Source organism: Rhododendron vialii, chromosome 13a (genome assembly GCF_030253575.1).
Source record: "Rhododendron vialii isolate Sample 1 chromosome 13a, ASM3025357v1".
Taxonomy (NCBI): domain Eukaryota; kingdom Viridiplantae; phylum Streptophyta; class Magnoliopsida; order Ericales; family Ericaceae; genus Rhododendron; species Rhododendron vialii.
The window spans coordinates 9,841,004-9,862,500 of NC_080569.1; the positions used below are offsets into that span (position 1 = coordinate 9,841,004).

A 21,497-nucleotide genomic window follows, 5' to 3' on the forward strand; every position below is an offset into this window, starting at 1 on the left:
TATATATATAATATGTGTGTGTGTGTGTATATATATATATAGATAGAGAGAGAGAGAGAGAGAGAGAGAGAGAGAGAGAGAGAGAGAGAGAGAGAGAGAGAGAGAGAGAGAGAGAGCGCGCGAAGGAAAAGGGGACGAAGACTTAATCCCTTTCGTCCTCCCGAGAATCACGTTCCGTCCTGCTACCAGTGTTGCAAATTTCTCGCGTCCATATCCCGAAAATCTCGTTGCTAATATTAATCGACAATATCCATCTTCATCGGAAACCATCCATTCGATTTTGGAGCTCAAAATTTCCAAAAACCCTAGTCGGTATAAACCCAAACCAGTCGGCAATCCAATCTCGTCTGTCCTCCATTTTTTCCAATACAGGCGACGAACCACGTTGAATGCATTCCCCCATCCTTTCGGAATGGGGTTTTCTGCGGAAAACTTCGCGTCGTCAAAAAAGAATCAAGCCTTTCGTGGTTGAAGCCAGCGGCGGAGAAGAAGGTGACGAAACCGACATGCCCAGATCTCATAAGTCTATCCCTTAAACCCCCTTTTGTTCTTCGGTAGCCTTTTTGGGATTTGTCGGTTGGACATAAGTTACGCTTGTAATTCTGATTTGTTTATGACCATTGTGCAAAATTTGTTATAGTGTGTCACAATGGAATGAATCAGTAGGATAATCGACTGGATGTCATGAATCAATGAGATTTAACCCGATATTCATGAAATCATGATTTGGGGTTCTTAATTAAGTTTGTTCCTGTGTGTTCTAAGTAAAATTAAGATTGTTGCCGATATTACTGAATTCATGATTTTGTCATGACGTAGATATGTCGAGTTTTCCTAAAAGTAACGATTCCTTAAATTGTCCGTGTTTGATTCCTTGATTTCATTGTTATATTGTTTGTCATATTTTTTTAAATTTTGCTCGAAACTAGCTTAGAAACGGTAATGTAAAGTCGTAATCGTCATGTTAATGAAACCATAGAATGTCATGCTAATTTAACCATCTAACCATGCAACGGTTTGAGTAACTCTTTTTTTTTGTGGTAATTTAGCCATGATTTTGTCATTCTTGGTTGGCCAACTTGAACATTGAAAAAAAAAAACAAATATGTGGTAAAATGATCATGGAATTGTCCTAAAATTATCGTTTTAAATGCTATATTGTTTGTGTGATGTTTTTTTAAAATCGGTTCGAAGTTAGATTAGGAATGGTAATGTAACTTTGTAATCGTTATGGTAATGTTACCTTGGAATACCATGGTAATTTAACCATGCAACGGTTTGATGGTAATGTAGTCATGTTCCTTGAAACAAGAGTAGTGGGAAATATGATTTTTTGTCGTTTGGTTGGCCAACTTGATCAACGAATAAGGCATGCAACCATGGGGTCAAGTTATCATAATATAATGGTAAACCGTGAAGTTAATTTGACAATCTGAATTCATTGTAAAGAGATGCTAGTAGGTGATAAATTTGCCATTTTATAATGGTCAAGACCAGTCTACTTGAAACTAGCAAATAATTATTTATTAGTGTTTCCTTTTACATGGTCACTTTACTATGCACACTTTTTACATCATGTCTTGTTGGCCATGTTGCATGACATAAGTTTGGACAATACCAGTTTTGAGTGTTAAAAATCCATGTTTCATACATTGTCCAGTCTAGTGTGGTCATGAAAGTTTCATGAACAGTCTCCAAATTTACCTCATTTTTTATGACCTAATGGAATGTCCAACATTATTTCAGGACTTAAGCCTACTAAAGTGGAAGGGGGAGCTAGGTTGAAACAAAAAGAAGTTGGTTTAGATAATGCAGTAGTTGAAGATACGCCACCTTCAAAGATAAAAGGTATGACACCTAAAGAAAATCATGATGTGGAAGGGTCATCAAAGATTCGCACAAGATTTGGGAATGTAGCGCGAGAGATTAAGGCCAAACATCCTAGACCTGATGTGAAAGAGTCAGCGCAGAAACGTACAAGATATAGGAGTGTAGCGCGAGGAATTAAGGCCAAACATCCTCGTTCGAGGAAACATCGAGATGTAGATGTGGGAGAAATACGTGAGACAGCGTATCGTGCAAGCCTAAATGGCTTAAAGACATTGATTGAGGAGCCATGTTCTTATTTTTTTTTTTTTGGTAATTTAGCCATGTTCTTACTTTTAAATTGGTATATAAAGTCCAGATGGTTTTGGGGAATTGGTTGTCCATTATTTAGATTGCAATAGAGAATGTATTCTTTTGATTGTGGGCATTTAGAATGTAACAAAAAATGGACCACTGAAATGGTTAACTTGATAATGAATTCTGCTTCGATCTGGGTAAATTATCAAACATGGGTAATTTACCACCAAAATCTAATGTTGCAAGGGGAATCACAGGAAAGTTTCGTGATGAACATGGCTTTGAACGTCTTATTTGGGACATACATTGGTCGTGTAAGATTGATCATTAACACAGAAAAGGATATGTATTGGCTTACTTGACATGATAAAGTGATAAAGTGATCAATTTACCACCAAAAATAGAACTGAGAAATCAGTGGGATCTGTTGGAAGTTTGAAAGTTTGAAAATAGTGATCTGTTCTTCCCCCTGTTGTAGCCATAAATTAAGGGATTGGAATTCATCTGTCCCTCTCTCTCTCTCTCTCTCTCTCTCTCTCTCTCTCTCTCTCTCTCTCTCTCTCTCTCTCTCTCTTACATATGTTTAATATATATATTACAAAATAGAATAAAGGGTAATAAAGGTAATTTACATATTGCAAGGATGAAATCATAAGCATGAAAAAAGGGGGGATGGATTCTTACATTGCATAGAAAAAGAGGATGAATATTTCCAAAAATCAATAAGATATGTATGGCTCTATCATTGTTTATGGCATGGGAATATCACTGTAGTTTGGCAAACTCAGATGAAAAAGAAGTTCCAGTGATAGTGAAATTGTTGAAGACAATTCAAAGTACTTGAAAAAGAAGTTCCAGAAATAGTGAAATTGTTGAAGACAATTCAAAGTACTGAAACGTGTGTTAGATTTGGTGAGAATTGTTGTCTTCTTCTCTGTAGTCAAAAAAAAAAAAAATTTATGATAACCAAATGTTTTGGCCACTTTGTGCGCACCTCAACTAATTCCGAGACTCTGAAGTCAAATAATATTACCGGGTGAAGTGAGGGAGTTTGGCTTCTTGATATAACTTCCAATACTACCTCTTAGATCACTTTTGTAACCAGGTAATTAAAGAGATTATTTGTATTTTGGGTAGATTAATTGGAAACAATAAATTATTTGATTAAAAAAAGTTACTTTTAAATAGGTAGTAGATCAGAAATGCACCACAAAAGAGCCTCTCGAGTACTCAAAATGAATTATTACTTTCTTGTCGCCTAAGAAATCAAAAGGAACACAAATCCTTTTTTGTAAAGGGGTGGGTGAGTTGGGACAAATCCAAAAGATACAACTCTGTTTACCAAAAAAAAAAGATACAACTCTAAGGTCCCGTTCCGGAACTAAAAATAAGTACTTATTTTTTAAAAAGACAGTTTCAAGATAAAAAATAATGTGTTTACACAAATAAGTTTTCTAGCAATATAAATCTTGTTTGATAGATCTTATCGAGATCTTTTATATGGTGCAAAAAAAATTATTTTTTATTTATATTATTTTTTAGTTTGAAAATGTGAAATAAGTACTTATTTTTTAAGAAAGAAGTGTTCTGGAACGGGACCTAATTTGTCAATCTTAAGTTTTTTTTTTTTTTATAGACAACAAGATTTTATCAAACTTGATAAATAGTACATCGATTCGACAAAACTCCATATTCAAAAGAGAAACTTGAATCATAGAAAAAACCAAAAAAAAAAAGTATACATTCAACGCGAAATTGAATGAATCCAAAAGTACTCTTAGGCCCCGTTCCAGAAAGCCAAATAAGTACTTATTTTTTAAGAAGGCAATTTCAAGCTCAAAAATAATGGACTTATTGAAATCTAAAAATATGCAATATGGATCTTATTTAAGAGATCTCAATGAAATCTTTAATACGGTGCAAAAAAAATTGAAAATTTATTTTTCGTTTACATTATTTTTAAATTTGAAAATGTGAAATAAGTACTTATTTTTTAAAAAGGTGTTCTGGAACGGGCTCTTAGTCACATCGTTTCATGTGGTACGTATCCTTACCTTGTATTGGATACGTCATCCATTCCAAGGCAAAGTTGACCTTTACACCGATATTGACCTGAACCAATCTTTCACAAATTTTCCCCTTTTTTGGATCTATTTGTGAGACAATTTGCAGCCTCATCCGTCACTCAAACGGTCGTTTCCGATAAGATAGAAGTTGTAGACTATTTTTATAGCATTATTCGTAGTTAAGTTGTTTTTTTCAAAAACTAAAAATTATAGAAAATGCATTGGGTGTTTGTAAGAGAAAAATGTGTTGGATGTTTTAATTTAGTGAAAACACTTAACTTTTGACAAATTTTTTTAATAAGGCTCCGTTTGTTTCGGTGTAAAATGTTTTTGGGTAAGTATTTTACCGATTTTCTAGTGTTTGGTTGTGTAAAAAATAAGGAAAACATTTTACATATATGTAAAACATTTTCCATTAGTTTGATGAAAATGACTTATCCTTAAATCTTCCGTAAGTTATTTTCCGAATTGAACCCGCTGCCTTCTACTGTGATTCTTACTAATCAATTTTCTCGATTGTCAGTTCTGACCCACGTTGAATTCCAATATTATTAGGTTTCTTCATTGTTTAAGCCTCTATCTCTCTCTACACTATTATGTCGATTTTTAAAAGAAAAAAAATTCAAGTTTCAACCAAATACAGAAAAAATAAAATTTTAAAATTTATTTTCTGAAAAAATACTACTCGTAAATGACTTCCGGGGATGGTTGTCGTAAGTTAATTTACATTGATTTGGTGGAAAAACTTGTAAAATATTTTTCCAAACTTATGTGCAACCAAACACTGAAAATTGATTTAGTGTTTTGAGCCACTATCGAGATTCATATGATAATTCCAATCGGGCAATTCGCTAGTTACAAAAGACTAGCCACTGAGTCCCAACCGAATCCCCCTGTTTTCATTGCAAAAACTTTTAGCAATTGATTAATTCTTCCTAAAATAAAACAAACCCGCCTCATCAATCTAGATCAAACTTCAATCCCGTTGGCAGCTCACGCAACTGCCCACTGAACTCCCATCAAAATCATTACAAAATGTTTTGCCCACGGGATCATTACAAAATGTATAGGACATTGTAATCACCGCATAACGTCGGTGTTGTCTTTGTGTTCTTCTCGATCTTAGTATATATATATATATCATTCTCTTCTGCTATTTACAGGTCCTGGGAGTGGAAGGCATTGCTCCAGGAGTAACTGTACGTACGTTGCTTAACTTAGGAAGCGCTATTCCGGGTGGCTAGCTCTTGACAAACATTGTTCCAGTTGAAGCTGCAGTTCTCTTTTCTCTGCTCATTGTTTCCGAATTTAAAATGGGAATAATGCTCTAGAGAGAAATTACAGATCGAACAAGTACCTCATTCCATAGAAGTACCAAATAATGGAAACATTCAAAGACCTGCTGCACACACATTTTTACATTATCCTGAAATCCGAATGAAAAGTTAGATGATTGGATTGAGTACCTATGGGTATCGGATTGAGCTGATTTTTTGCAAATCGGATTGAGCTGATTTTTTGCAAAGACCCTTGAAAAAATGTTTCATATTTAATGAACAGCTCGAATCGTTAGTGTGGGACCCGTAGTGGACCCCACAAAAAATCTGTGCACAATTTGTGTCGGTTTTCTATGTGTGAATAGCACAGCTGTAAAATTAATTACAATAAAATATAGGTGAGCACCAAAGACAAATCTGTACTGAACAAGTTCAAAATCTAGACCCACAAACCACCAAAAGAGTTGCTACAACCACACCAAATTTACACACCCAAATACACACCCTCTCACAAAATATAAGGGTCCCACACACACTGGACACATAGTGTGTGTGGGACCCTTGTGTTTTGTGAGAGGGTGTGCATTTGGGTGTGTGATTTTGGGTGTGGTTGTAGAATTTTTGTTAAACCACTGTAATCCAAAGAAACCACCACCTTAGCAAATCAGTACCAAGCTCATTTTGGGAAGTATTTTTTTTTAAGTCATATTAGTGAAAGCACGAAAGCTAAAAATCAAGGGAGGCTTAATTATTCGTCCTAGAAGGCTAGCAGAGTTAAGAATTCGTCCTACTGTTTTGAATTAATTATGATTTCGTCCCCGTGCTAGTTTATATCCCATTATTGCCCTTTAGTGGGGTTATATATATAATATGTGTGTGTGTGTGTATATATATATATAGATAGAGAGAGAGAGAGAGAGAGAGAGAGAGAGAGAGAGAGAGAGAGCGCGCGAAGGAAAAGGGGACGAAGACTTAATCCCTTTCGTCCTCCCGAGAATCACGTTCCGTCCTGCTACCAGTGTTGCAAATTTCTCGCGTCCATATCCCGAAAATCTCGTTGCTAATATTAATCGACAATATCCATCTTCATCGGAAACCATCCATTCGATTTTGGAGCTCAAAATTTCCAAAAACCCTAGTCGGTATAAACCCAAACCAGTCGGCAATCCAATCTCGTCTGTCCTCCATTTTTTCCAATACAGGCGACGAACCACGTTGAATGCATTCCCCCATCCTTTCGGAATGGGGTTTTCTGCGGAAAACTTCGCGTCGTCAAAAAAGAATCAAGCCTTTCGTGGTTGAAGCCAGCGGCGGAGAAGAAGGTGACGAAACCGACATGCCCAGATCTCATAAGTCTATCCCTTAAACCCCCTTTTGTTCTTCGGTAGCCTTTTTGGGATTTGTCGGTTGGACATAAGTTACGCTTGTAATTCTGATTTGTTTATGACCATTGTGCAAAATTTGTTATAGTGTGTCACAATGGAATGAATCAGTAGGATAATCGACTGGATGTCATGAATCAATGAGATTTAACCCGATATTCATGAAATCATGATTTGGGGTTCTTAATTAAGTTTGTTCCTGTGTGTTCTAAGTAAAATTAAGATTGTTGCCGATATTACTGAATTCATGATTTTGTCATGACGTAGATATGTCGAGTTTTCCTAAAAGTAACGATTCCTTAAATTGTCCGTGTTTGATTCCTTGATTTCATTGTTATATTGTTTGTCATATTTTTTTAAATTTTGCTCGAAACTAGCTTAGAAACGGTAATGTAAAGTCGTAATCGTCATGTTAATGAAACCATAGAATGTCATGCTAATTTAACCATCTAACCATGCAACGGTTTGAGTAACTCTTTTTTTTTGTGGTAATTTAGCCATGATTTTGTCATTCTTGGTTGGCCAACTTGAACATTGAAAAAAAAAAACAAATATGTGGTAAAATGATCATGGAATTGTCCTAAAATTATCGTTTTAAATGCTATATTGTTTGTGTGATGTTTTTTTAAAATCGGTTCGAAGTTAGATTAGGAATGGTAATGTAACTTTGTAATCGTTATGGTAATGTTACCTTGGAATACCATGGTAATTTAACCATGCAACGGTTTGATGGTAATGTAGTCATGTTCCTTGAAACAAGAGTAGTGGGAAATATGATTTTTTGTCGTTTGGTTGGCCAACTTGATCAACGAATAAGGCATGCAACCATGGGGTCAAGTTATCATAATATAATGGTAAACCGTGAAGTTAATTTGACAATCTGAATTCATTGTAAAGAGATGCTAGTAGGTGATAAATTTGCCATTTTATAATGGTCAAGACCAGTCTACTTGAAACTAGCAAATAATTATTTATTAGTGTTTCCTTTTACATGGTCACTTTACTATGCACACTTTTTACATCATGTCTTGTTGGCCATGTTGCATGACATAAGTTTGGACAATACCAGTTTTGAGTGTTAAAAATCCATGTTTCATACATTGTCCAGTCTAGTGTGGTCATGAAAGTTTCATGAACAGTCTCCAAATTTACCTCATTTTTTATGACCTAATGGAATGTCCAACATTATTTCAGGACTTAAGCCTACTAAAGTGGAAGGGGGAGCTAGGTTGAAACAAAAAGAAGTTGGTTTAGATAATGCAGTAGTTGAAGATACGCCACCTTCAAAGATAAAAGGTATGACACCTAAAGAAAATCATGATGTGGAAGGGTCATCAAAGATTCGCACAAGATTTGGGAATGTAGCGCGAGAGATTAAGGCCAAACATCCTAGACCTGATGTGAAAGAGTCAGCGCAGAAACGTACAAGATATAGGAGTGTAGCGCGAGGAATTAAGGCCAAACATCCTCGTTCGAGGAAACATCGAGATGTAGATGTGGGAGAAATACGTGAGACAGCGTATCGTGCAAGCCTAAATGGCTTAAAGACATTGATTGAGGAGCCATGTTCTTATTTTTTTTTTTTTGGTAATTTAGCCATGTTCTTACTTTTAAATTGGTATATAAAGTCCAGATGGTTTTGGGGAATTGGTTGTCCATTATTTAGATTGCAATAGAGAATGTATTCTTTTGATTGTGGGCATTTAGAATGTAACAAAAAATGGACCACTGAAATGGTTAACTTGATAATGAATTCTGCTTCGATCTGGGTAAATTATCAAACATGGGTAATTTACCACCAAAATCTAATGTTGCAAGGGGAATCACAGGAAAGTTTCGTGATGAACATGGCTTTGAACGTCTTATTTGGGACATACATTGGTCGTGTAAGATTGATCATTAACACAGAAAAGGATATGTATTGGCTTACTTGACATGATAAAGTGATAAAGTGATCAATTTACCACCAAAAATAGAACTGAGAAATCAGTGGGATCTGTTGGAAGTTTGAAAGTTTGAAAATAGTGATCTGTTCTTCCCCCTGTTGTAGCCATAAATTAAGGGATTGGAATTCATCTGTCCCTCTCTCTCTCTCTCTCTCTCTCTCTCTCTCTCTCTCTCTCTCTCTTACATATGTTTAATATATATATTACAAAATAGAATAAAGGGTAATAAAGGTAATTTACATATTGCAAGGATGAAATCATAAGCATGAAAAAAGGGGGGATGGATTCTTACATTGCATAGAAAAAGAGGATGAATATTTCCAAAAATCAATAAGATATGTATGGCTCTATCATTGTTTATGGCATGGGAATATCACTGTAGTTTGGCAAACTCAGATGAAAAAGAAGTTCCAGTGATAGTGAAATTGTTGAAGACAATTCAAAGTACTTGAAAAAGAAGTTCCAGAAATAGTGAAATTGTTGAAGACAATTCAAAGTACTGAAACGTGTGTTAGATTTGGTGAGAATTGTTGTCTTCTTCTCTGTAGTCAAAAAAAAAAAAAAATTTATGATAACCAAATGTTTTGGCCACTTTGTGCGCACCTCAACTAATTCCGAGACTCTGAAGTCAAATAATATTACCGGGTGAAGTGAGGGAGTTTGGCTTCTTGATATAACTTCCAATACTACCTCTTAGATCACTTTTGTAACCAGGTAATTAAAGAGATTATTTGTATTTTGGGTAGATTAATTGGAAACAATAAATTATTTGATTAAAAAAAGTTACTTTTAAATAGGTAGTAGATCAGAAATGCACCACAAAAGAGCCTCTCGAGTACTCAAAATGAATTATTACTTTCTTGTCGCCTAAGAAATCAAAAGGAACACAAATCCTTTTTTGTAAAGGGGTGGGTGAGTTGGGACAAATCCAAAAGATACAACTCTGTTTACCAAAAAAAAAAGATACAACTCTAAGGTCCCGTTCCGGAACTAAAAATAAGTACTTATTTTTTAAAAAGACAGTTTCAAGATAAAAAATAATGTGTTTACACAAATAAGTTTTCTAGCAATATAAATCTTGTTTGATAGATCTTATCGAGATCTTTTATATGGTGCAAAAAAAATTATTTTTTATTTATATTATTTTTTAGTTTGAAAATGTGAAATAAGTACTTATTTTTTAAGAAAGAAGTGTTCTGGAACGGGACCTAATTTGTCAATCTTAAGTTTTTTTTTTTTTATAGACAACAAGATTTTATCAAACTTGATAAATAGTACATCGATTCGACAAAACTCCATATTCAAAAGAGAAACTTGCATCATAGAAAAAACCAAAAAAAAAAAGTATACATTCAACGCGAAATTGAATGAATCCAAAAGTACTCTTAGGCCTCGTTCCAGAAAGCCAAATAAGTACTTATTTTTTAAGAAGGCAATTTCAAGCTCAAAAATAATGGACTTATTGAAATCTAAAAATATGCAATATGGATCTTATTTAAGAGATCTCAATGAAATCTTTAATACGGTGCAAAAAAAATTGAAAATTTATTTTTCGTTTACATTATTTTTAAATTTGAAAATGTGAAATAAGTACTTATTTTTTAAAAAGGTGTTCTGGAACGGGCTCTTAGTCACATCGTTTCATGTGGTACGTATCCTTACCTTGTATTGGATACGTCATCCATTCCAAGGCAAAGTTGACCTTTACACCGATATTGACCTGAACCAATCTTTCACAAATTTTCCCCTTTTTTGGATCTATTTGTGAGACAATTTGCAGCCTCATCCGTCACTCAAACGGTCGTTTCCGATAAGATAGAAGTTGTAGACTATTTTTATAGCATTATTCGTAGTTAAGTTGTTTTTTTCAAAAACTAAAAATTATAGAAAATGCATTGGGTGTTTGTAAGAGAAAAATGTGTTGGATGTTTTAATTTAGTGAAAACACTTAACTTTTGACAAATTTTTTTAATAAGGCTCCGTTTGTTTCGGTGTAAAATGTTTTTGGGTAAGTATTTTACCGATTTTCTGGTGTTTGGTTGTGTAAAAAATAAGGAAAACATTTTACATATATGTAAAACATTTTCCAGTAGTTTGATGAAAATGACTTATCCTTAAATCTTCCGTAAGTTATTTTCCGAATTGAACCCGCTGCCTTCTACTGTGATTCTTACTAATCAATTTTCTCGATTGTCAGTTCTGACCCACGTTGAATTCCAATATTATTAGACCTCTTCATCGTTTAAGCCTCTATCTCTCTCTACACTATTATGTCGATTTTTAAAAAAAAAAAAATTCAAGTGTCAACCAAATACAGAAAAAATAAAATTTTAAAATTTATTTTTTGAAAAAATATTTTACATGAAAAATATTTTATATTATAAAACATTTTACCTCGAGACAAACGGAGCCTATTATAAATAACATCACAAAAACTAATAAATTGTAATGCAAAATTTTTAGTAAAAACGGGGCCTCAGTTTCCACGAAGGTTCGAATGTTACACTCGGCCTCGTCCCACATTTTGGCTTTACTATTCTACTTTTCTCAGGCCACTACATTTTTTCCATCTTTCCAGTAGACTATTCATCAATGTCACATCCACACTCCCGAGGGCGTATTGCATGCTAAGTACAAAAAAAACTTATCCCGAAAGTACCCCGAAAACAGTAATTAATAGTTGAGAATCACTTTGATGATTATGTCACACACATCAAAGTGAATCTCAACCACTAGTTAATCTTTTCGGGGTACTTTCGGGGTAAATTTTTTTTGTCCCTAACATTTCTGTTTCTCTTCCTCTCTAAGACAATTGGTTTGTTGACTTTGCTACACTAGTTTCCCACTAATGTACTACTGTATAACGGTAATTAAGTTTCGATCTAACCATGTGCTTTGGGTTGTTTAAGCTTGTTCAACTCACTTGGATCAAGGTTCTCTTCGTCCTGTTTAATGGACGTTAGAGTGACTTTTACGAGGATTTTAAAATGGGAAAGGGTCCTCTGAACTCCAAAATGCTACAATGCGTGGGACTCATACGTATTGTGAGTATGTGTGCAAGTGTTTGTGTCTTTGTTTGTCTTTGTAGTATCGTTGGATCATGATCTCCATCTGAACTCCAAAATGTAAATTTGAGTTATTTGATTAATTTATATCAAGAGAAAAACTTCTTTACGGAACGATCGATAAATAAAGTTTACGGCGCTCAATCGCGCGCGTTTTGGATTGTCCGGATTTCTTAAAAAAATAGTTTAACTGTTCTAGCGAATAGATTTTTTAAAAATTCGAACAATTGATTGCCGAAACGGACGTCTGAAATTGCGCGGAGCCGTGAATAAGTTTCTCTCTCATATCAAATCTCTTTTTTTCTGAAAGAGTGACTGCTCCCGTTCACGCTAATGATTAACTTATGCATCAAAATTTTTTAATTTTTTCCGTATTATTATTATTATTATTATTATTATTATTTTGCGTTTGTTAGTTTTATGCAAAACTTTTATGTGATATGAGTGAGTAAGGATGAGAGGAATCGAAAAAGTAAAAAATTATGACTTTTACACAAGTATTTTCGGAAATATCCAAGAAAAAGTTCAAAAACTGACTTTTCGAACTCATTCTTACTCACTTATATCACATAAAAGTTTACCGTAAAACTAACAAATGCAAAAAGAAATTAAATAAAGACAATACCAAAAAATTATTTTGGATAAGTTACGTAGGACCTGTTCCAGAAATCTTCTTAAAAAATAAGCAGCTTATTTCACATTTTCAAACTTCAAAATAATATAAATGAATTTTTTTTTAATTTTTTTGCACCGTTTAAAAGATCTTAATGAGATCTATGAAATAAGATTCATATGGCCAGAAAAATTATTTGAATAAATATATAATTTTTGAACTTGAAATTATTTTTTTTAAAAATAAGTACTTTCCCGTTCGGCTAAATAAGCCAAGTGGCTTATTTTTGTTTTTATTCAATTTTTTTCGTATTTGTTAATTTTTCGTCAATTTTTTGGGGATTATTGCATCGTCATGACAAGAGAAATCTTAAAAATAAAAAATTATTATCGAAATCAATTTTTTTTAAATAAAAACATTGCCGAAAAATTAATAAATACGAAAAAAATTAAATAAAGACAAAAAAATAAATCACTTGGCTTATCTAGCCGAATGAGATTGTACTAGTGTGAACCATTGATTAGACTGCATGTCCGTCAATATTTCACATTGACCTGCACGAATGTTCTCCCGCTTGGCAAATTTGTGCGACCATTTTTTTTCTATTTTTTGATCTATTTGTGAGACAATTTGCAGCTTCAATGTCACATCCACACTCCCTGGCGAATTCCTTTTTTTCCTCTCTCCAGTCCCCATATCTCCGCGAGAAATTATTCTTTGCCCTTACGGTAACACGTCATTTTTGACAGATGATGCTTTTTTTTTTTTGATCAAACAGATGATGCTTCAAACCAATCAAAACCAGTCTTTTGGACTTTTTGTCATAACTTCTGCCACATCAACAACTCCCAATGGCCATACACCCAAACAACACAAACGGCAAAACAACGGCGTTAAGATCTACCTAACCCTGTCTTTTCAATCCTAACGCCCTTTGCTATTCTCTCTTACTTCCTTCGGCTCTTTTTTAGAGTCCAGTATTTCATTTTGAGTATTTCTTAATAAGTGTACATTTTATAAAATTAGTGAGCAAAAGTTTTGAATTTTCCATTTTGCCTCTAAAAGTAAATTCTATTTTAAAAAGTTAGTGAGTAAAAATGTAATGCTGATATTTTCATAGAGGGTAAGAAAAGAAAGTGAATGTAAAAGTTGATATAAAAGGTGTAATGATAATATATTTTTTAATAAGTTAAAATTACGAATCAGAACACTTAAAAAGGGACGGATAGAGCACCTTTTTTTAATAATTCTAGTGACACATCCAAATACACACTCATACTCACATGAGTGGTGGACCTCATACACATACTAGAGTGTGTAATGTGTGTGGGACCTATCACTCATATAAGTGGTAGATGTGTGTTAGGGTGTGAATTTGTGTGTGATATTAGCACCATACACCAGGGACGGAACCAAGATCTTGTAAACACGAGGGCTAACTTATGAACATGATTTTGAAATTTGAAAGTTCGAGAATCTAATAGTTTGTTTGGTTTAAATTTTGAGGGAGGTTTTTTTGGGTAGTAAGTAGAGAGAGATAGAAAAAGAAATGAGATTAATAATTGAAGGAAAAACTTATGGAAGACCGTGCACAGAGAGATAAATTGGGTTTTGGGACAAAAAACAAACACATTTTTATGTCTAAATAATATCAAATACAAAATACAATACCTAGATGTTCTCACCAAACAAAAAATCAAAAATAAAACATTAATATTTAAATATAAAAAAACCCGAAACCGCGCGGGGGCCTTGGCCACCATATGCCCACACCTCCCTCCGTCTCTGCTATACACACTCTAGTGTGTGTATGAGATCCACCACTCATGTGAATGGTAGATGTGTGTTTCGATGTAGTTCTAGCACCATTGTTTAGAGTGTGAGAAAAAAAACTTAAGATTAGAAAGTAGACTGTGTGCCAGACTGCCAGTGGAGAGAGAAGACTGTGTCAATAATAATTATTGCTCAAATGGTGGTGGACTTCCGTTTAAGTTGTTTTGGGTGGAATGGTGACTGACATCTCATCCACAAGGCATTCTATGATTGGTGTGAGGTACCGCATGTCAAAAATAACGTGTTGCCCCAAGGGCAACAAATAATTTCTGTTCTAGTTGAGACTATTCGCCAATGTCACATCCATACTAGGGATGGTAAATTAGACTCAAATTCATTAATCAATCTAAATTCATCTATTAAAAAATAGACTCAATTCAATCCATTTATTGGTTGGATTAGAATGGGTTCAACCCATCTTATCAATTTATTAATTGAGTCTTAATTAGGTCAACTAAAATGACCCAATAAGTCATTGACATGACCCAAAAAAAAAACCTTCATCCTCTCCTGATTCTCCTCCCTCTCTCTCTCTCTCTCTCTCTCTCGCCTCCTTCTCCTCCTCCTCCTCCTCCTCCTCTCTCTCTCACTCTCCTTATTTTTGTTTCGGGCAAACAAAATTACCCTCAGCTGGGGTTTTGATATGATTACCGGCCACTAACAAATTTTCAAATAAAGATTCAAAACAGGCCGCTACGTAGCGTACCGACCACTGCATAGTAGTTTTTCGGACTTTTGGTATCGCTATACTCTGCTATATTGATACTACCCAAAGTTCACACTAGTATTGGTCGGTTCTTATTACGTATTGCTTTATACAAAGAGATGCATAATTTCTGTAGTATATTCACGAGACTTTTGTAGCGATAAAGCTAAGAGAACCGACCATGAACCTCCATACAAATAAGGTACCGATGAGCATGTGGGGCCCACTCCAATCATTGTTGTCTTGTGTTTTTCATGGTAAATTGTCAGAAATCCTATTTGCACCGATGAAAAGTGTAGGGAAACGGTACCGACCGCCGCGCGCGGCCGTCTCCGGCCACCGGACGGCCGATCCGAGCCGTCCAAAAATTTAAAAAAAAAAAACCGAAATAAGAACAAAAAAAAGCCATTGGCTTTCCCACCAAAAATAAGCCAAACAAACCCACATAAAAACAAAAATAAGCCAATAAGCCACTTTTTTCGTCTTTATTCAAAAAATATTGGATTTCGATAAAAATTTTATACTTTTTAGATTCCTCTCGTCATGAAGATGCAATAATCTCCAAAAAAATGAAAATAAGCCAAGTGATACGAAAAAAATTTGAATAAGGACAAAAAATAAGCCACTTTGGCTTATTTGCCCACTGATTAATGCATAACGGTAATTAAGTTTCAATCTAACCATGTGCTTTGGGTTGTTTAAGCTTGTTCAACTCACTTGGATCAAGGTTCTCATCGTCCTGTTTAATGGACTTTAGAGTAACTTTTACGAGGATTTTAAAATGGAAATGGGTCTTCTCAAGTTCCATTGTGGGATGGAACAAAGATCTGATGTAGTTCCTTTTGGGTTCTTCTCGAGCCCACTTTGATGATCAATTGTTTTAATGTGTTTTTAGAATATAATTAGATTGAAAAAAGGGATTCTAATCTAGCATTGCAATTTTTCGTCTTGCAATATAGATGTGTTTCAAAATCATATCAATCGATGTTTGATTAAATTTATTTAGGCTTTTGTATGAATGATGATCTCATTAAGCTCTAAAAACTAGTACGTAGTAAAAGATTTCGGTCATTCAAGTACGCCCGGAAGGGCCCATACAAGGCCAACATGGACCCTCGTATATGTGTCCTTTTAAAAGTTATATTCAACTTTCAACTAATTTAAATGGTTGCAGAATATTGCTTTTTTTCCTAAAAGCAAAAACTAATAGCTAATGAAAGGCAACAAATAAAAATTTGCAAAGAAATGTCAATGTACACAAAAAAGAAGATGCTTAACTCAACAAATAATTGAAAATAAAAGGGCATCTCATTAAGTAGTGAAGTTAGGTGTACTTTCTATTAAATACTAATTCCTTCTTGGTTTCCAGTTGATAGGAGAGAGAAACTCATGTATGAAGTAGAAATCTGAGATACTACGTCAAAATGATGAGAGTCCACAAGATACCTAGTCCAACAACTCAAGTAAAGAAATAACCCTGTCATAGGAGAGAAACGAAGAAAAAAAAGGAAAAGTCTCTCTATAGGAAGAGCACCTACATACAAGTGTAAATATTCGAACTCCTGACCTCCTAGTGAGATGCAAGAGTTCTGACCAATTGAGCTAGCCTCAGTTGGTCTGTAAATGAAACGTGGATTTCAAGAGCAATTTATCAAGATGGCTACACAAAAATTAATTTCTTTCGCAAACTTTTCCCATAAACATCATCTTAAATACTTGACTCAAACACAATCTAAAACTAGAGTGGTAAAAGAAGGTACATAATTGAGGAGTAAACTTTAATCGTGGTATATTACCCATTTGGGAACTACTACTTGCAGAGAATTCCATTAGACACTTCACCTTGTTTCTTCATAGGGAAACAGAGACTTTTATTTTAATACCCATTTGGGAACTATCTTGCACAGAACCATAAGGCACTTCTTCACCTTGTTTCTCCACGGGGAAACAAAGACTCTATTTTAATAACAGCATCATTACACATTACAAGGAGTTAGATCCTCATTCATGTGATATAGACCGGAGGGTTCTGTCCAAGTTCAGTGCAGAGGCTCTTTCTAAGTTTACTTTAACGATTATGATCAGAATCGTTTACTTTTTAGAACTCGTTAAGAGTATCGATCACGTCAAATCATTATGCTTATCAGATATCAATTGACGTGGTTTCAAAACATATATACATATTGTAAAAAATGAATTTTGATTCAGTGTTTCAAAGTACTACTAAACTCTGTTTATGCAACGTAAACATGTTTAAACATTTCATCGATTAAAGTCCGATAAACAAGATTTTTTGACGTAGTTTATTTTCTTAGTAAATTTTTAAAAGTGTACAATTCCAATTATAAAATGACACGACGCGAGAAGAGCTCGTTTTAACTCGGACAGCACATTTCAGTCTACACCGTGGATGAGCGGAATCCTTGCCAGTAGAATATGCTGCACCTGAGGGTCATGATTGCGATTTAACCCTTTTTAAAGTACGAGGTAGGATCCAGGAAGGTTCGTTTAAACATAATTAATCCCATTCTCAAATTAAAAAAAAACACTAATTAATTCCTAAATCCAAGTCGCTCGAGTTCGATTCCCCTCACAACCATCCCATCGCTCGCCACGTCGCGCAGCCCGAGTTAAAAAGTGAGTTAAAAAAAAAAAACCTTGTGCAGAATTTTGTCATCTTTGCCACGTGCCGCCTCCCCATTGGTTGCACTATGTGGAATGCGATGGGATTACCCCTAAAAGCGAATGCGTAAAGGAGTCAATAACATACTCCACACATTAAATACTCTCCCATCTTAGAGAGAGAAAGAGAGAGGGGAGAGAGAGAGAGAGAGAGAGAGAGAGAGAAGGAAGCTTGGAGGAAACTATTGGAGCGCTCAGATTGTCTTTTCCTTTTTTTTATAACACCAAACCAGAGAGCACAGTTTTTTCCCACTCCGTTTTCCTGATTCTCACTCCACAGTTTCCAAAGCGAAGAAGACACAGGCAACGGTTGAAAAGTCAAGCGTACCTTGTCTGCCGACTCCACCAATTTTGGTAATCGGAAACCCTATTTTCTTCGGCATTTTCACCTGTCTATATATTTTCACGAATGTTTACCCGTGTTTGTTAGTTTCTTTAGGATTTTATTGATTGCTCTTGATGTTTCGATTGCCGTACTTCTTGTTAGGGTTTCGATGTGTGTGAGCTTGTATTACCAGATCGTGAAATTCGTTCGCTGTGATTTGAGTCGAATTTTTGTTAGGTAATAACTGCTATTGGGTTTTCGATTGATAGGTGTTGAAATTGTGGATTAGATGGGTAAAGGAGGGCAGGATTACGGGAAAAGGGAGGACTCGGGGACTAAATCTTCATTGTCTAGCGTAGAGGATTTCCCCGCGTGGGCTAAGGATGTACAGGAATGCGAGGAGAAGTATCTGGTGAGTCGGGAGTACGGATTGTCGGCGGAAGGGGTGGACAAGAAGCGGCAGATCTACGGTTGGAACGAGCTGGACAAGCATGAGGGGCCGTCGATATTTAAATTGATTCTGGATCAGTTTAACGACACTCTGGTGAGGATTTTACTGGCTGCCGCGGTGATTTCGTTTGTGTTGGCGTGGTATGACGGCGATGAGGGAGGGGAGATGGAGATCACGGCGTTCGTGGAGCCTCTGGTGATTTTCTTGATCCTGATTGTGAACGCAATTGTCGGGGTCTGGCAGGAGAACAACGCGGAGAAAGCATTGGAGGCTCTTAAAGAGATCCAATCGCAGCAGGCGTCTGTGGTGCGTGACGGGAGGAAGATCACGAACTTGCCTGCGAAAGAGCTTGTTCCTGGAGACATTGTCGAGCTCCGGGTAGGTGACAAAGTCCCCGCGGATATGAGGGTTGTTACGCTGATTAGCTCCACGCTTAGGGTTGAGCAGGGGTCGTTGACCGGAGAGAGTGAAGCAGTTAGTAAGACTACCAAGGCGGTTCCGGAAGATACGGATATTCAGGGAAAGAAATGTATGGTGTTTGCTGGGACCACAGTGGTGAATGGGAATTGTATTTGTTTGGTTACTCAGACTGGAATGGGTACTGAGATAGGCAAGGTACATTCGCAGATCCACGAGGCGTCGCAAAGTGAGGAAGATACGCCCTTGAAGAAGAAACTGAACGAATTTGGAGAGGCTCTCACAGCTATAATCGGTGTTATCTGTGCTGTTGTATGGCTTATCAATTTGAAGTACTTTCTCACTTGGGAGTATGTCAACGGGTGGCCCCAGAATTTTAAGTTTTCTTTTGAGAAGTGCACTTATTACTTTGAGATCGCGGTGGCATTGGCAGTGGCCGCCATTCCTGAAGGTCTACCTGCTGTTATAACGACGTGTTTGGCCCTGGGCACGCGGAAGATGGCTCAGAAGAATGCACTTGTTCGGAAGTTGCCTAGTGTTGAAACTCTTGGCTGCACAACCGTGATCTGTTCCGATAAAACGGGTACCTTGACTACAAATCAGATGGCGGTTGCAAAGCTTGTGGCTATGGGTTCCAGACCGAGTGCTGTCAGGAGTTTTGATGTGGATGGGACAACTTATAATCCTTTGGACGGGAAAATTCAAAACTGGCCTGTGGGTCGTATGGATGTTAATCTCCAAATGATTGCAAAGATTGCAACTGTGTGTAATGATGCTGGCATCGAACAATCTGGGAATCACTATGTCGCTAGTGGAATGCCAACTGAGGCAGCATTGAAGGTGAGATCTTATTGCTTTGTCTTCTTTTTACTGGGTTGAAGTTGAGTTCTTTTACCTTCGGTAGAGAATTACCTTAACACTATGAAGCTTACAACATGCATTGGAACTTAATAGGGTATAAAAATTGCCAAAATTGCAAAACTTAAAATACTAAATGATCTGGCTATGGATTTTATCCTTGAAACTTTATTCAATAAATCAGACTTTATTTCGTTGGTAACACCGTAAGAGTAAGTCGTGTTTGTGTTAAACTTCTTTTTCGCAGCTTTGCTTTATCATAAGCATGATTGAACTATTCATAAACCGTTTGCAGAGCCTGCTAGACCGAGGCTCCTTCTCCATTCAAATATGTAGTGAAGGTGCTGGTTGTTGTTTTTGTTGTATTGTGCTTGTTTGTGTCATCAGGTGATGGTTGAGAAAATGGGACTTCCTGATGGGTTGGACTTTGGTACATCTTCACGTTATGCTGATGTCCTGCGTAAGTTACATGCACAACATATTCTATGTTGTTACTAATGATGTTTGCTTGGCTTCTGATGTATTTCCATGTACTTTTATGCATTTAAGGTTGTTGTCAAACATGGAGTAAGCTTGAAAGACGGATTGCCACTCTTGAGTTTGACCGTGATAGGAAATCTATGGGAGTTATTACGAGTTCTAGCTCCTCTGGAGGAAAGTCATTGCTTGTAAAGGTGTATCCCTTTTCTCTATATCTTCATCTTTCTTCTTGCATTGAATCCTGTGTAGTTTAATAATTTATCTTCAATATCTTGGCATGTGGGAGAAATAGTTTTTCTGATAGGAGACAAATTACTTCAGTTTACTGAGAAGTGTAGAACCTTAATATATTGTGCAATCGTTGAGTCACTACTTCAATTTCCTCCATCTACTTGCTTCGTACTTTGCTAGTTGATACGTTGTTGGAGATTCATCTTGGAACATCAATTGGGAAGAGTTGCTGAGTTGGTGAATGGGTGCTCAAAGATCAAAAGAAAGTGGACCAGGAGATCTTGGCGCAACCCTCTTTAATGACGTGATTTTCAGTTTCATTAGCTAGAAAAGAAATGTTTGTTGCCTTTGTAGCTTTTCTTGGTTCAATTTTATTTCAAATACCTATTCAGATAAATTTAAAATGCTATCTAGCATGAAATACTTTACAAATGAGTGTTTAAGGATGCTTTTCCATAACCATAGCTAACTTTTGGATGCAATATTCCAACAAAGAATTTGGAAGGTCTGACACTTGGACACCCGCACTCCCGCACTGCATGCAATACTCGCACCGGAGTTCATGCAAATAGAGGAAAAAACCTATCTTATTTTTGTTTTCCCCATTCATTCGGAAGATAGTAGTCTGTCATTAGATCGAGTTTGTGTTTTGTGTTTCAAACATTCCTAAATCCTAAAGAATAAATTACGGGCTAGTCTAGCTGTCCAAGTAATTGGCCCATATTTCCAAGAACTCCAGCCCAATCTAAAAATGCACCATCAAGGAGAGGCCCACACTTTCCTTCCTAGACTTGCAAGTAAATAAAAATGGCCATACTCCTTAATGGGAATTAAGGGGCAGTTTTTGGACTGACCCGTAGTTTATCCAATTCTTATCTTCACAACTAAAACCACCTATTCCCCCTGTGGCTGTCTTTGTTTTTCCAACACATTCCTGCAGCTAGAATACCAATACAGAACACCCAGAATCAGGCCTCCATTCGCTGATTGAACACTTTTGAGTACCCTTGTATCAAGCTGAAAGGGTATCACCAATCCACT

The 21,497-nt window shown here is 35.9% G+C and overlaps 1 protein-coding gene across 1 annotated transcript in view; it reads left to right on the forward strand.

Moving 5' to 3' along the window:
- The first annotated feature begins 17,778 nt into the window (after nucleotides 1-17,778).
- Nucleotides 17,779-21,497, forward strand: part of LOC131314811 (calcium-transporting ATPase 1, endoplasmic reticulum-type-like) — a 7,709-nt gene continuing 3,990 nt past the window's right edge. The window contains exons 1-4 of the mRNA XM_058343666.1: nucleotides 17,779-18,048; nucleotides 18,289-19,727; nucleotides 20,133-20,205; nucleotides 20,295-20,419. Coding sequence (XP_058199649.1) covers nucleotides 18,309-19,727; nucleotides 20,133-20,205; nucleotides 20,295-20,419 — 1,617 coding nt within the window. The 5' untranslated portion in view covers nucleotides 17,779-18,048; nucleotides 18,289-18,308. The remainder of the gene's footprint in view (nucleotides 18,049-18,288; nucleotides 19,728-20,132; nucleotides 20,206-20,294; nucleotides 20,420-21,497) is intronic.